The following is a 15,764-nucleotide window of genomic DNA, read 5'->3' as shown; positions in this document are numbered from 1 at the left end:
ATAATCTAGTTAAACATTATGATCTACTTTTTGATGATCTATTCTATCTGTATCTTAAATATGAGTCCTTTACTCAGGGTAGAAATGTACACATCACATTTTTCTTAATAAACTTTTATTTTATCTCTATTTCAAGATATATTGTCTATTTCAAATTATATTATTTAAAGATTGACGAAAAAAACATTCGGTTCTATTCTGTTAAGGATGTGCCTAGAACGATAAGTCACCTTCAGGAAAGCACTTTTATATGAATTCTTAAACTTTCCATTCCATATACTGCAATATGATTAAGGACAATATTGAGTCGTTTACCTATCATCGCCTGGACACACTTAAGGATAAAATAACATCAATCTGACTTTGATACAGATTATATCATAATTTTATTCATTTAATATTCACGTCTTAGAATTATACATTTGTTTCTATGGTCCAAAGCTTTTTTATATCAGGACCTGTCAATGTAGGTGTATAAAATGTTAAAACATTGTAACTACCAAACCGAGATGATACAACTGTAACTATTTCCAGTCAAAATATGTCATTTAAAATTAAAATGAGATAAATCTGGTCTTCTAATATTGAATTTAATCCAGTAAGACGCAAATTCAAATTAAAAAAAAGCTTTATAATGTAAAATATTTATTGGAAAATTGAAATATTCATTCCACCATCTGAAATGATTTTAGAATAGCTCATTGCCAATTTCAATTTGTTAGCTAATATTTCGGAATTTTTATATGGTCTCAGATCCAATGATTTGAAGCAAGTATGTGCAATTGGAAGATCCCATTTCGATTCATCCGAAATATCACTATTTCCACTGTAGGTGTTAAGTTCAATGCGAGTTGTTGTATAGGACAATGTAGATGTCCCTGTTATGAATCTTAATAATTCAGACAATTCTTCTGATGAGAATGTTCTTATGGCATCAGAAAATACTTTAACGGTTTCAGAATATCCTGAAAGTCTATGAATGATATCTTCTGGTTTAAGTTTTCGATCTGAAGATCCAAAAACAAGGGCTATTTTATGAATTGTATATTGAATAGTAACAAATCTATACTCAGGGATTATTTCTTGAAAACCTTCCTTAACCACTGAATATGGATTATAATTATTAGATGATTCAGACAAAATATAATCTTTGATGTCAAATGGTAAATTAATCTCGAACGGCTCGCCGTAATAAAAGCAGTACGCAATGAAAACACCGATAAATAATTGGTACTGAGGATCCTTTGTTTTGAGATGATAAAATCCCTTTTCGTCAACAGTAAACAAATTGTTTTTAATCTCCTCTCCAATCATTGTGAAAGCTTCTCTTTTTAGTCCTCCTTGATCAATTCCTCCTTCATGCTCAAACATGACTCTAATTCTGCATAATTTAGGCTGTCGAAATGCTGCAATAAATGTGTTGAACATGTATAACTTATTAGCAGACTTCATGAAAAGAGTTGAATTAAATCTGTTAAAAGTGATTGTTAAATCAGAATCATAGTCAACCGAAGATAACACATCACGACGGAGTCTATTATAGTCAACTGTGATAAGATTATAAAGCTTATCTTCAAAAGAGTCTTTTCTATTTAAGTCTACATTCTTTTTATCTCGAAGTTCGTTGAATTTTTCGGCTCTGTTTGTCATTTTCGTCAAGAAAACAGCTGCAGGTGAAATTTTTTCAGTTGAATAGTATGTTAATGCGAGAAGAGTTCCGGTTTGGTAGTTACAATCGTTTTCTAAATCATTATCCAATAAGAACATGAAATACTGATTTAGAAGATTCATATTTGAAGTAGTACAGGAAATAAGAATAATTTTAATTGCTTCCTTGATTTTGTTGTAATTTGAAACGGAAATAAAATCAATATTTCCTAAGTAGTTTAGAACAATGGCTTGTAAATACTTGTTACTTTCAACTGCAAATAAGAAATCAACTTTGTTTTGGCAGAAATACTTAACGTAATTCTCAACAACAATTTGTTCAATTTCATTAAAGGATTTCTCGAGAGTTCTAAAGATAAATTCTTCATTTCTCTTAAGGAACTCGAATATTTCCTTTGAAGTTTTGTCGTCTATTATTTTTAGAATACCAATAACTAAACTTTCGTTTACGCAATTTTGTGCGATCATTTCTAAAACTATGAGATTTTGGATGTTCTTTTCATATATTTCTTTGATTTTACCATTAATAAAATCTGATCTACTTCTAAGATAAACTCCGCGAAGAAGAGATTCATAATATTCGTCTGGATTCAAATTCTGAATTTCATCATTTGGAACATCAATAGTCATTTCTTTACCGTGGTTAATAACATAAACCTTTGATAGAGTGTTGTCTGTTCCAATAATTATTCCAGGACCAAATTCATTGATGAAAACAGTTTGTCCAACGAATGTTCTTGGGAGGAAAGAAGAAAAATCTTGTAATGAAGAAATATTTGGATCAATATAGTCATCTTCATCATTATTATCTTCTTCTTCTCCAGTATGTTTGTCACTAATCTCTACTTTCTGATCGTTATAATAAGAAATATAAAAAGGAATTCCACTTCTTTCAATTCTGTTATGGATTTCATAATTTGGAAAGTTTACATAATAAACTTCGTCTTCAGTGATCACACCGTAAATTGATAGTAATCTCGGGTCATCAGGTTCATAATTAATTTTTGATTTAATTGCATTCATTAAATACAAAGAAATTTCGTTCCTTGATGTTGTTAAAAGAGAATTTGATGAAGTTCCTGAGCGTAGTGGAACAAATTCTTCCTCAACTGTCGGTTCAGAAAAAGTTAATTTGTATAGAGGAGAGTTGAATAAGTTGTTACTTTGTGGGGATGATAATGAAAAGTTTTTGAATTCGAATCCTTCTTTTGGCGGAATATCAATGCTATTTTTACCACAAAACTTAATCAATTGTAAGTAGTCGTTCAAATAGTTGACATCTTTGACGTCGATAATTTTAATTATTTCTTGGATGTTTTGCTTGATTTTGTCATTAATTGAAAATGTTGGTGGCAAAACTTTGAATTCTGATTTACAGTTCTTGAATTCTGAAATAGTCATCTGTTGAACACTTTTCAGTTGATCTTTGACAAAACCATAACATGTTGTCGAAATATCAAAGTTATGGAAACCTAGAATTGCAAGGCATCCTGTCGAAATTTTGACATCATCAGGAGAAATTAAATCTAAAATTTGATCCAAAAATTCTTTGTCTTTTTTGGCCAATTCTCGAATTTGGCAAACTTTATCGCAAATATCAAATTTATTGTTTCCAATATCACTAAGATCTGTTTTGAGATTTTCTTTGTTATAAGCAGCCAAATTTTCTTCATTTGTATCCTCTTCTTGATTTTCTTCATAGATTTCCATTAATTTATCAATAATTTCTTTTTTCATGAAGATTTCTTCATCAATATTTCGGATGATGGAATACAATAAATCATCGTTTTTGATCTTATCAAGATATCTGTACATGTATGAAAATGTACTCTCCTTGACTTCCTTTCTCTTGTTGGAAATAGAATGCAAAACTCCAATGTCAGATACCGTTAAATCTGAAAGAATAAATGACAAAATTTGTTGTGTTGTCATTTGGAAACTGATTTCTTGATTGATCAGAATGTCGCATTTTTGGTTGATAGAAACCAAATAATCTTCGATACGATTCTTTAGAGAGATGTGACGTTCAAAGCTATTCTTTGATTTCTGCTTGGAAGTAGTTAGAGCCTTTCTGACTGTATCAACAACTTTCTTGTAATCAACTTTGACGTCGTTTGGAATGCAAGCATTTTCTGCAAGACGCATCAAGATAGAAACATTCCCTTTCTTGAATGTAACTGCTTTGAAAACCAAAAGCTCTGTTGAAGAAATATCTTCAGTGACTTTCTTGATGATAAATTTTGTTTCATTATTCAGATTTTCACAGATTTTTGTGAATTTTTCTGAATTTAAGAATTCTCTTTGTTCTGAAATAGGTTGAGCATCTTCAATCAATGATCTCTTTTGGATTACTCTTTGAGGTCCGATTCTTTGGCTTTGTTGCCTGAAAATCTTGGATTTTGTTGACTCTTGCTTAACTTCGTTTCTGATCAAAACATAATTGATTTTTTCTGTTTCAGTTAGAGGGATTGAAGAATAGCATTGATTTAATGCATTCGCGATAGAAATTCCTAAAGAAGCAATAATATCTACTGACGGATTGGAAATGTTAATTTTAGTATCATTATCACAGGAATAAGTGAAAAGTTTTCCTTTTTCAGGGACAACTTCGACGTTGTTGATTTTGACATTATGTGATGATAAAACTAAATGCGGAAGAGATGATGTAAAAGTAAACTTATCATCTGATGTACTAAGATTTATATCAAGATATTGATCTTCTTTTTGATTCTTCATTTCTTGGAATGAGAAAAGGAATTTGAGCAAAGGAATAATAATATTCTTGAAGTTTTCCAAAGCAGTTTTTGAGATGATTGGTGCATCTTTGATGAAAGAAAATGCTGAAATCCAATCAATTATCAATGTAGAAATTGTTTGGAAATCAACATGTTGAATTGATCGGATGATAACAGAAAAATAACAATCAACAAAGTTTGATAATTCCAAATCCAAGTTAAATTGCGTTTGAAATTCAACGAAATGTAAAATCATTTTAGACATCAATTTGATGGCACTTTTGAGCTCCATGTTATCAATTTGTTCTTTCGTCATGAAAAGAATATATTGAGGAGAGTCGAAATTCTTGAAATCAAATTTAACTCTTGGTATCACTCCACTCAAGAATTCCTCCGTGAAGATGGCTTTTTGAATGACCTTGACCATACAATCAATTGTTTCTAAAAGTGCTGCGTTCATTGGTAAATCTTTGAAAAGTGAAACAATTCCTTCCAAATGGTATTTTGTCAATGGAATTTTCATCAATTCCAACTTTTTGATATTCAAAACAATCAATCTAGTTAATGTTGTCGTTAAGTAGTTTGAATATTCGCTCTTGAAACTAAAGTTATTCAAAATGAATAAGCAAATATCAATGATTTCGGTTGGATACTCGCATAAGTTATTCGTTGAGTTTTCACCTTTAGTTGCATTAGTTAACATTTTGTTTACTTCTGGTAAAATCTTGGAGCAAATTTGGACAATTATCTGATCTGTGTTATATCCAATAGCTGGACAAACATAAAAAGAAAAGTCTGTCTTTTAGAATTTCTGTTTTGTGAAATGCAAATTGTTTTCAAAAGAACAGAAACTGTGTGTATATAAAACTTTGTTTGAATCTTCATAATAAGCTTTTGTAACGAAGATTGAATCTGAATATAATTTGTCATCTGGTCCAATTTTCTTAATTGTTAAATCAATATTCTGTGATGTTCCGTCTTCATAAAAAACTTTGATGTTCTCGTTAAAAGGATTTCTGTCAATTTTAGCAGATGTATCGACATTGCCTTTCAATTTGATTGAAAATTCGTTTTTCATTGTATTTTTGGACACAAATCCTTTTGGAAAGATTGTAACTGTCATTTCATCATTTTTGATTTGTGTGATATACAATTTTGTCTTAATATTGTTCAAACAGTATACATCGCCTTTATTTTCATCAAGAATATCGGAATACTTAATTGTCGAAATTTCTTTTGAATTTAGAGATTTACAATATTTGATTTCATGTTTCGTATTATTGAAAACAAAATGAAGATCATTGAATAAAATAAGAAGACATTCATCATCGCCATTATTGAAATTATCATCAAATTTATATAATGGAATAAATGATTTGTCGGAACAAATTGCAGACAGCTCATTACTTGCTGGTATTGATTTAATCTTCTTCAAATTAAGATTAGCTTCGGTTTTCCTTGTATCGTTTTCAATATACTTTTGTAATATTTTTAATTTTGAAATCGTATTCTCGCTTTCAGATAGTTTGATAAGTGTAGAATCTAAATCATAGATAAGAGATGGATACTGCTTTTCGATATCTTGGCAAATCGATAAAAATGAATTTATTGATATAGGTGAACTCAATACCGAATTCAATAAATCCTTGCATTTTTCTTCTGTAGATATATCATATTCGATAAATTGTTCTGAATATGGTGTATACTCGCCATTATCAGAAGTTGACGTTAATTCATGGCCAAGCTTCGCTCTGAATTCAAATTGCAACGATTGTATGAGGCGCTTGTCTTTATCATTTTCATATCGAAGTGTTTGAATTGTTTTAGGAATATCCATGAATTATGAAAAAAAAAAAGCGACTATTTTATTTTTTAAATGGACATATAAAATATGCCCTAATCTTTTATGCTCTCTTGTATTTTATACAAGTTGTCTGATGATCTAACAAATCCTGGAATAAAGAATACCAAAGTTAAGTGACATTTCTTTGAGTATAAAGATTTATGATTACTTGCAATGTGTGATATATAATGACTATGATGACTATAACAGGATAGAAAAATCACCTTAGGATTTCGAAATACAGAATGAATTATTTAAGTGTTAGATAATAACACAATGATGCAAGCTATACTTTTCGGATAAGTTCCTTGGTATATTTCGAATGTTACTCATATTTCCATGTATATTGTATTCCTTACCTCAAAATAGGGTCGTTTTATAGAGTAATGAGTAATTCAAGCACTGTTCAGTATAATAAATCTCAAATCAGCATTGATGTTCTTCACAGTTAAGTCAATAATGAGTTTCGATTTTTTTGCAATAAATTGTGACAAAAACGATTATTTCAAAAAAATGCAGCAACAAGATTATCAAAAAGTCTTTGAGGCTACAGCGGAATTCCTAAAGGATCCATTTCATGAAATTTTTCATACCATGGTATTTCTTAATGATGCCAGCCTTCCTGAATATTCTAAATACGTTTCTAAGCCAATCGCTCTTGAGGTTATTAAAGCAAATTTAGAATCTAAAAAATATTCTACACCAGCAGAATGGTACAATGATATAAATCGTATGTACCAAAATGCTATCGAATACCATTATAAATCGCCAGTTGGTACCAAGGAAATTGGTATCCTGGCAACATACTTACAATGGAAATTCAAGAAACAGTACAAGAACATGCTTATCAAAAGTGATAAAGAATGGCTTAATAAAGTTATTAAAAAATCAAATCAGATTACAGAAATTATGCAAAATATGCCAATCTCATCTAGACGATCATCTAATCTTAGTAGCTACGTGAAGAAGATGGATTCGGTTACAGAACCTATGAAACCAATTGACGTGACTCCTACTGTAGAAAAATTAAACAACTCACTCTCTGATGTTGAGTTTAGACAGGACATCTACCAATTACTCAAAGAAACAGAAGGAATCGTACCAGGAACGATTCCAAATGATACAATTGATTTTGAGAAGCTTAAACCTGGCACACAGAATATCATCAAAGATTATGTTAATCGCCATTAAATTAATAGAGAAAATTTGTATGTTAAATCAATTTTTTTTAATTAATTTCTAATTGCTATGTAAAAAAACACAAAACTACTGAAAACTCGAGAAAGGTATATACGTTTTTTGAATAATTTCTCTCCTTTGTTTTCGAAAAAATAAAATTCAAATCTGATAAATAACTTGACCACTAAAGCATGGATCTCTTTAAGCGAATTATATTTTCTGACTTAACATTAATATTTTTAATATTCAATTTTGAATCCCAATATATTGAGTCGAATATCAATATAAGTAGCATTTATTTTAGCTCAAATTCAGTTACGGCATATGTTAATAAGTAAAAGACCCACAAAACATTCTTGAATTGTATTTTTAAAATTTTTAAACGTACACTATGATGGAAAATTCATTTGATCATCAAGCCAGCGTATTTTTAGACACAGTAAATCGTAATAGAAGTACTGCTCCTTTAAGATCAACTAACATTGAAGATCCATCATTGACAACCGTTTTCGACCCAATCTTTAACAGAATTAATTCGATTGAAGAACGTTTAAACGCATCAGATTCAATATTTAGACTAGCAGCCCAATCAAATACAATCAAAGATAAAGAAAGAAGAGAGCAAATTAGAAATGTTTCTCAATATGCAAACAAATTAAATCAAAGAATAGACGCTATTGAAAATCAACTTAACAGTATCCAAGACATGGTCACAAAGACTGTGGTTGAAGAATATTCTAAGAATGATAAAACATCTACTATTAAAGCACTCATTGAAGAGTCAAAATCGAAATTTACAGATAGGTTTTCTAAACTCGAAACTTTAATTTCAGAAAGTAACAAGAAAAATACAAAAGCAATCAAAAAGCTTAAAACTCAGTTGCAGATCATCCAAAATACTCCTCAAGATGAAACTCAAGTTGAAGAGATACGATCCCAAATTGCTGAGATGAAGAGATATCAAGATAATGTAATGTCATTAATGAGAACAGCAATGCAGCAAAGCGAGCATGATTATGGACAAGTAGCAAGCGAGTTAAATGGTGTTTGGTCCCAAATTTCAACGAAAAGAGATTAGAGTTTATTTGTTAAAAAATTATGTTTATTTTTTTGATTTTCATCTTTTTAGCAATATCTATGTTTAGTGGGATAGTGTTGATAATCTTTGGTGGAAGAATAACTCAAATCAGGAAAAAAGGGTAATATATAAAATTCAAGATTAGAATGTCTACCGAATGCTAACAAATATGTGCAAATCTCATCTATCGACTGGAACATTTGGATGATGCAAGCAAGCTTACGGATACGGTCGAGTGTGAAATCGATGATTTCCTTACTAACTGTGTAGTGGCCACGAGCGTAGTCGTTAGCAGCATCTTCCTTGCCGGATATGAGCTGCTCTGGGTGGAAAAGCTGGCGGTATTTGCCTGTATGGACTTCGTCGATAAGGTGATGGTATGCAATCGCAATATCGAAAAATTGCATTATATAATGCAATTTTTCATAATAAATAAACTTTATGTAGTAAATCGTAAAATCATTTTTAAATAATTAGTTCTTTAGGTTATTATGTCATTATAATATTTATATGATGTAAAACATGCAATCAAACATATAATATCCTATGGAAATCATGGATTTTTGATTTTTAAAACAATTTTCAACACAATTTATTGTTGGTGAATAAGAAAAGAATAGTTAGTTACAGTATTGCCATTATGATTTTAATGTCACAATAAAATTGATGTTTTAAAGCAAAAACTTGTCAAGAAAACACAAATGATAAATATGTAATTATTAATATTAAGTAACAGGGGAGAAGCTTCCTAAACTTTTTAATCCCATAAATATGGTCATTATCTGGAATAAAGAGTTAAGCGTCATATGTCACTTTTTGTACTCAGGAAACATCGACTTTATGCGTTATGACTTTTCGATGAGGAAACAAGTGTTCACGTATTATAAACTTCCTTATCCCAATAAACCGGCCCTAAACATAATTAATTTTAAGCATTATAATGGTCTCTTTTCTATGATAACCAAATCAAATTGGTTATCATAGAAAAGCACCAAAAACTGGAATAGGAATAACCGCGTTTAAACAGGAATAGGCAATATGGAAACTAGAGAAGACTCAACTGATTTTTTAAGCAAATCTTCTTTCTGATTCAAATCTGCTTTGCTCATCATTGTATATTACTGCATTTTTATTAAGATACTTTAATGCATGATCAATGTACATCATTCTTTTAGCAATTTTTTAAATTCATTCTGCTAATTACGTTGAATTTTGTTCAAAAGATATCGTAATTCCATAATTTAATACGTAAAATGTTATTGAATAACTCTGATTATTTCTTTACATGCAAAATGAGTGTGTTCTTTTTTACATTTTTACTCATATTAGATCAAATTTCACCTGATTTTATACTATTAACACTTATTTTAGAGGGGATATACTTAAATCTCTATTGTTTTAATAAAAACTTAAAAAAAATATAAAAATTTTCAAAAATGTTAAAATATACTAGCTTTCAAAGAAAGCAAGTCATTTTATAAGGAAGACATTATATGTTTAGGAAGGAAATTCCGTGTAATAACCAAAATAGGAAAGAATATTCAATCATTATGAAAGAACTCTATTCTAACAATTTGTGAGACATATATCTTTATAGCAACATAGTTGCAATTCATGTTTTATCCCCTTTCCTTCATTGATTTTAATTAATGCATTCATTCACTGAATATGCATGCTCAAAATCGAACATTTGCCTTACTAATCAACGGACAATGAATGTTTAAAAATGATTAGTATTGAAAAGTAGCTGGAATTTCAGTGTTGTTTTGTATATTTATTCCAAGTGCAAATTTAAACAAAATATACTTATTCAAAGTGCAATGTTTACAAACAATCAATCAATAAAAGTCACATCTTTTTTTCACTGGAAAAAAAAATGATATTTTTTTATAAAGATAAGAATTTAATTACAATAGTACGAATTTAATTTTTAGACTGAAGTTTATTCATTGTTACCGTTTTTAGTCTAAGTTTCTAGGAAATGAGTATTTTATTTTGCAAGATAAAGTTCTTCGATAAAATTAGCATGAAAAATCTTCTTTCGTATAAGAGTAATAATAAGTTTCCGCAAATCTTATTGAGAATAGTACGAGAATTTTGTTTGAAATTTAAATTTTGCATAAATAAAGAATGGATGCAAGAATTTTCCAATTTCATTTTGTTAGAGTTGATTCGTGATTCCATATTGTCGATTCCTATTCCAGTTTTTGGTGCTTTTCTATGATAACCAATTTGATTTGGTTATCATAGAAAAGAGACCATTATAATGCTTAAAATTAATTATGTTTAGGGCCGGTTTATTGGGATAAGGAAGTTTATAATACGTGAACACTTGTTTCCTCATCGAAAAGTCATAACGCATAAAGTCGATGTTTCCTGAGTACAAAAAGTGACATATGACGCTTAACTCTTTATTCCAGATAATGACCATATTTATGGGATTAAAAAGTTTAGGAAGCTTCTCCCCACAGTATATCATTCTTGGAACATAGGTTCCTTTATTTGTATATCGATTCGATTTAATTTTTTATTTATGAATCAAAAGCTGTCTTCAATTTTTGACAACCTGTAATAAAAAAATTTACACTAAGGACATTAATGTTAATAATTTGCAAATAAAAATTCATTTCTAACAAATTTTCAGAAGAAACCATTTTTTCTAATTTGTAGAATTATCAGGAATAAGATTAGATACTCTAAATGATCAGTTTATATTTGTTTACTTGCCATTTTTCTACTATCCATCTTTTGAGAAGGCCTTTGTAAAATATTCAATAATAAAATTTAGATATTCGGTTTAATTATGCTAGAAAACAATTCTAGTCTGATTTTAATTTTACAGCATTGAAAATAAGAAAAATATTTTATTCAAAAATTGAAACTATTTAAAAATTGATAGCACTATTTTTAATTACAAAATCAACGCTACTATGGCTGATCTAATACAGCATTTCAGTGGTGATAGGCTTGGGCTAACAGAAAAAATTAGAGAATATGATAATCTTGTACTTATTGACTTCTCTGCAACGTGGTGCGGCCCATGTAGAAAATTAAGCATGGCTCTCCCATCAATTGCATCAAATAATATAGATGTAACAATTATTAAGATTGATATTGATGAAAATGAAGATTTAGCTGCAGAATTCGGTGTTACTCTTATTCCAAGAATTTTATTCGTTAAAAAGGATGCAAAAACGTATACAGTTCTTGATGAATTCATTGGGTGCGACATACCTCGTATTAAAGAAGATATAGAGAAATTTAGATAATTAAACAATTTCAAGATAGATTGCTTTGAAAAAAATGGGGAGAAGCTTCCTAAACTTTTTAATCCCATAAATATGGTCATTATCTGGAATAAAGAGTTAAGCGTCATATGTCACTTTTTGTACTCAGGAAACATCGACTTTATGCGTTATGACTTTTCGATGAGGAAACAAGTGTTCACGTATTATAAACTTCCTTATCCCAATAAACCGGCCCTAAACATAATTAATTTTAAGCATTATAATGGTCTCTTTTCTATGATAACCAAATCAAATTGGTTATCATAGAAAAGCACCAAAAACTGGAATAGGAATAGCCGCGTTAAAACAGGAATAGGCAATATGGAAACAAGGGTAGACTCAAACCCATACTCAAGGCAAGACTGATACAAGAATTACAACAAAATTTTACAAAATCTATTATTTATCTCAATTTAATGGCAGGTTTTTGTACCCGAAGAGTTTGCATTCTACTTTTTGCTCTTATTTTACAAAAATATTCTAAAAATTTGTAACTTCTTTTATAATATAATACTTTTTTTCAAATTTACTTTCCAGACGTTAATGTCTTGTTACGGCTATATCTTTGTACGGGGAAATAAAGAAATTTTATTATGCTATTATATTATTTTTTTTAAATCAATATCTAATCAATAGTAAGTTAGATTTTTTATTAAAAGAGCAAATAAAGATACGATCGAGCAATAGTTTATTTTAAATCTCAATATTATAAAATAAATGTTCAAAATTTTTAAGTAATAATACTAAATACTTAAATAAGTAAAAGCACACAAGAAAAATATTCACTAACTTAAGAAAAAATCATATATTTAGAGAATTATCCCTTATAATAAGATTAAAAAAAATTAAACTGTTTTCAATCATCATCACCAGCTCCATAGAACTTGTGTTTGCGATAGATGACACATTTTGCAAGCCATTTGACACCACCAAGATATGACCACAAATCGCTGCCAACATCTCCACCTTGAAGACCTTGGATCAAACCATCAGGAACAATGTAAGTAATTTCATCGTCGAGCATGAACCAAACTCTTCCTTTGTTGACGAAGGCAACGAAATGACCTTGATGATAAGCAATAATGGAATGTATCTTAAATACATACGTTCCATCACTGAGTTGAGTTTTGTAGTTCTTCTTGATCTCAAATTTGTCAAAGAAGACATTTGGATCAGACCAATTCCTCTGAACGTCGACCCAGAGGAATGTTGAGATTTCATTGATATGAGAATCATCTGTGCACATCTGTTTAATTCCTTGATCAATACCTGCTGCACCAAGAGGAATGTGAAGCGAAACCGAATAGAAGCTTTCATCAGGAGTCTCAGTTTGATATTGGAATGTAACGGCAATATCTGGTTTGTTTGCTGATTCCGTAACATCATGTACAATCTTTTGAAATGTGTCATCGGCATCTTGCTGCTGGAAGTATTGCTTGCCGAGTGTTGTGATGAATTGTGAGCATGAAATTGTGTATTCCTTGTGGCGGTAGTGCAACATCTGATCATAAATTTCGGCAAGTGCTTTCACTGGCGTATATCCGACATCTCCCAAATGCTCCATTACATCTTTTCTGAAAGTATTTACGTAGAACAAAACTTGCAAAACGGCATTGACATGGCAGGTAGCTCCCTCATTATGTAATCCTGGAATTGATATTTTTGTTTCGATGTTGTAGATTGCATTTTGTGTTCTTTTAACAAGTAAGTTAGTATACCTAAGTCGTGTACTGAGGCACTGCGCGCCTCCGTACACAACTTAGCTGTTTTGACACTTTACAAAACCAGTAACGTATATTTTACAACACAAACACCAACTTAACCTTAAATATTTATAAAGCCGCCAACCACTTCACCTCACTACTGTAAAAAATAAACGTTCTCACTTACAAAAGTATTGCAACTCTTCCCATTGCTGTGCTTCACACAATAGTTCATATTCTTCAGTATCGCTGCTGTCGCTCCAATCGTCAGAGTCAAAATCACTGTCATAGTTTATACCTGTAAGTTTTGACAAAGCTAATGAAACACGTTTACCGTTTGTATCGTATGCTTGTATAAACTTTCCATTCTTCATTCCTTCATAAACGCTCAAACTAACTTTACCCTTTCTCCCTCGTATCTGATAGAATGTATTTTCACGAGGAACGAAGAACAAATTCTTGAACTCATGACCGTTGTAGTTTGTTATCTCAATAGTTTTCGTCATTTACATCCAAATAAAATAAAAAATAAACGTTAAAAATTAATGATATCACCACCCTCACACGTATGAAAACATCCATTTAGATTTAGGTGAAGTGGTGAGATCTCACCTCTTTTTTCACCTGTTTTTTCACCCTGTTGAATTCATTGCTTTATAACTCTCTTCCTTGGTTTCTTTTTAGTTGCTTTCTTCACGTCTGTCTCCAACTTGACTGTCTTTCTTCTTCGTCCATAATGATACCAATTACTTCCACCAGTCAATGGGTCAAATGGTCTTTCGTAAGGGTTTCCATACATTCCATAGGGACCATACGGAAGAACTACTGGTGGAGAAGAAACATTTTCTTTAGTTCCATCGAATCTATTTAAATGCATTGTTTCACCTTTCATCTGGTCATTAAAGTCTTTTGCGTGTTTTGCAAACTCATCGTCCTTTCCTAAAGCATTTTCTGACTCAGTCGCAACCAAATTGGATGCTTTATTTATGAGCCCTATTTTATTTAATCTTAACTTCTTTGCAACCCAGCCTCCAATCTTTCCTTTATTTGCATCTAATATCTTTGAAACCCTTCCTCCACTCATTTTATTTACTGCGTCATAAGCTCCAAGTGCTTTTGCTCCAAATGCTAATGCTTTTGTTCCCATTGCGCCTAAAGCTGCCCAAGCTACCATTTACACCATATTAAAATCATCTCTCTTCAATATTATCTCATAAAAGATCTCGTTACTGGAGAAAGTCAATGAAACATAAGCGTTCTCACGGCTTCGCCCTCACAGCTTTGCGGTCTATCTAACTTCTTTCTTATATCATCTATACACTTCAAAATGTCTGAACAATTGCTAACATCTTCTACAACAGTTATTTCATCATGAATGACCTTCAAGAACAAGCTCATTTAATATGCTATTAAAATCATCTCAATAATGAGTCCATCCTTTCCATCTTTAGTAGCACAACATCTTTCATTGAAGAAGGTTCGACAAGTCTTATGTTAAACTTACTGACAAAGTTTGTTATACTATAATGCTTCGGCGGCGAATACATATAGTTTGAAAGACATAATATAGATTCTTCGGCAAATTCACTTATACTGGATTTTATAACAATGTTCTCACGAGACCAAACGCCACCAATTGACAATCTTGTAAGCAATCCTGCTGAACCTTCAAACTGTAAACGTCGATGGTAACATTCCACGAAGGTCATCTATTGACATCGTTGAGTCACTTATTTAAATATTTTCTTAAAGCAATCGTCATTATCTAACCATGCAATAGCTTTGAAGTTTTCATTTGAATATACATCTGCTTCATTAAATGTAAAACCTGACTTCTTTGCAGAGACGACTTTAAAATCTATTGCATTTGTTTCAAAATTATATGCTATGGTAACTTCTGAAGGTAATGGGTGTCCTTCTGCAGTAAGTTGTTCTCTCACTACCGTTTGAAGCTTTGTGTTAAAAACTTTCATGTCATCTCCTGTATCTAAGTTCACATACACAGCAACAGGAAAACTATCTTGCTTCTTTGTTTCATCATTATATCCAAAACATTAAAGTTCTTCAATAATATTGTTCTTTCCTGCTGGAATACTTTCTAACTTGTCTTATTTCAATAGCTTTCTCACCTCCTACATACTCTACCCAGTGTCTTGGATATTCATAAGTATACTGACTTTCTTGAATTTTGGTTGGTTTCATCATAACATGTTCATAGTATATCTTTATACTCTTGTCAGTTTAGACTCGGTGCTATGTTCTGAATATTTC

The 15,764-nt window shown here is 30.7% G+C and overlaps 9 protein-coding genes across 9 annotated transcripts, besides 1 other annotated feature; 3 read left to right on the top strand and 6 right to left on the bottom strand.

Moving 5' to 3' along the window:
- Positions 1–645: 645 nt before the first annotated feature.
- TVAGG3_0914630 (Hect, E3 ligase catalytic domain family) lies at positions 646–4,926 on the bottom strand (the record flags this gene model as incomplete). Its single annotated transcript, XM_001307995.1, has 1 exon — positions 646–4,926. One exon carries the CDS (start codon positions 4,924–4,926, stop codon positions 646–648), a length of 4,281 nt encoding a protein of 1,426 aa, XP_001307996.1.
- Positions 4,927–5,205: 279 nt separating this feature from the next.
- On the bottom strand, positions 5,206–6,240 carry TVAGG3_0914620 (uncharacterized protein; the record flags this gene model as incomplete). Its single annotated transcript, XM_001307996.1, has 1 exon — positions 5,206–6,240. The coding sequence occupies one exon, from the start codon at positions 6,238–6,240 to the stop codon at positions 5,206–5,208; it is 1,035 nt and encodes a 344-aa protein (XP_001307997.1).
- Positions 6,241–6,759: 519 nt separating this feature from the next.
- Positions 6,760–7,437, top strand: TVAGG3_0914610 (bromodomain family; the record flags this gene model as incomplete). Its single annotated transcript, XM_001307997.1, has 1 exon — positions 6,760–7,437. One exon carries the CDS (start codon positions 6,760–6,762, stop codon positions 7,435–7,437), a length of 678 nt encoding a protein of 225 aa, XP_001307998.1.
- A 382-nt stretch (positions 7,438–7,819) lies between these two features.
- On the top strand, positions 7,820–8,503 carry TVAGG3_0914600 (uncharacterized protein; the record flags this gene model as incomplete). The annotated part of the gene is made up of 1 exon (XM_001307998.1): positions 7,820–8,503. The coding sequence occupies one exon, from the start codon at positions 7,820–7,822 to the stop codon at positions 8,501–8,503; it is 684 nt and encodes a 227-aa protein (XP_001307999.1).
- A 47-nt stretch (positions 8,504–8,550) lies between these two features.
- On the bottom strand, positions 8,551–8,910 carry TVAGG3_0914590 (structural constituent of cytoskeleton; the record flags this gene model as incomplete). The annotated part of the gene is made up of 1 exon (XM_001307999.1): positions 8,551–8,910. The coding sequence occupies one exon, from the start codon at positions 8,908–8,910 to the stop codon at positions 8,551–8,553; it is 360 nt and encodes a 119-aa protein (XP_001308000.1).
- Positions 8,911–11,433: 2,523 nt separating this feature from the next.
- TVAGG3_0914580 (cell redox homeostasis) lies at positions 11,434–11,772 on the top strand (the record flags this gene model as incomplete). Its single annotated transcript, XM_001308000.1, has 1 exon — positions 11,434–11,772. One exon carries the CDS (start codon positions 11,434–11,436, stop codon positions 11,770–11,772), a length of 339 nt encoding a protein of 112 aa, XP_001308001.1.
- Positions 11,773–12,646: 874 nt separating this feature from the next.
- Positions 12,647–13,354, bottom strand: TVAGG3_0914570 (cysteine proteinases family; the record flags this gene model as incomplete). Its single annotated transcript, XM_001308001.1, has 1 exon — positions 12,647–13,354. One exon carries the CDS (start codon positions 13,352–13,354, stop codon positions 12,647–12,649), a length of 708 nt encoding a protein of 235 aa, XP_001308002.1.
- Positions 13,355–13,491: 137 nt separating this feature from the next.
- Positions 13,492–15,764: part of a mobile genetic element that runs on past the window's edge.
- Positions 13,673–13,999, bottom strand: TVAGG3_0914560 (uncharacterized protein; the record flags this gene model as incomplete). The annotated part of the gene is made up of 1 exon (XM_001308002.1): positions 13,673–13,999. The coding sequence occupies one exon, from the start codon at positions 13,997–13,999 to the stop codon at positions 13,673–13,675; it is 327 nt and encodes a 108-aa protein (XP_001308003.1).
- TVAGG3_0914550 (protein of unknown function, DUF4107 family) lies at positions 14,140–14,667 on the bottom strand (the record flags this gene model as incomplete). Its single annotated transcript, XM_001308003.1, has 1 exon — positions 14,140–14,667. One exon carries the CDS (start codon positions 14,665–14,667, stop codon positions 14,140–14,142), a length of 528 nt encoding a protein of 175 aa, XP_001308004.1.

This window comes from Trichomonas vaginalis, chromosome I, assembly GCF_026262505.1.
Source record: "Trichomonas vaginalis G3 chromosome I, whole genome shotgun sequence".
Lineage (NCBI taxonomy): Eukaryota > Parabasalia > Trichomonadida > Trichomonadidae > Trichomonas > Trichomonas vaginalis.
Note: the sequence above shows the minus strand (reverse complement) of the source record. Positions and strands in the feature narration are given on the sequence as shown.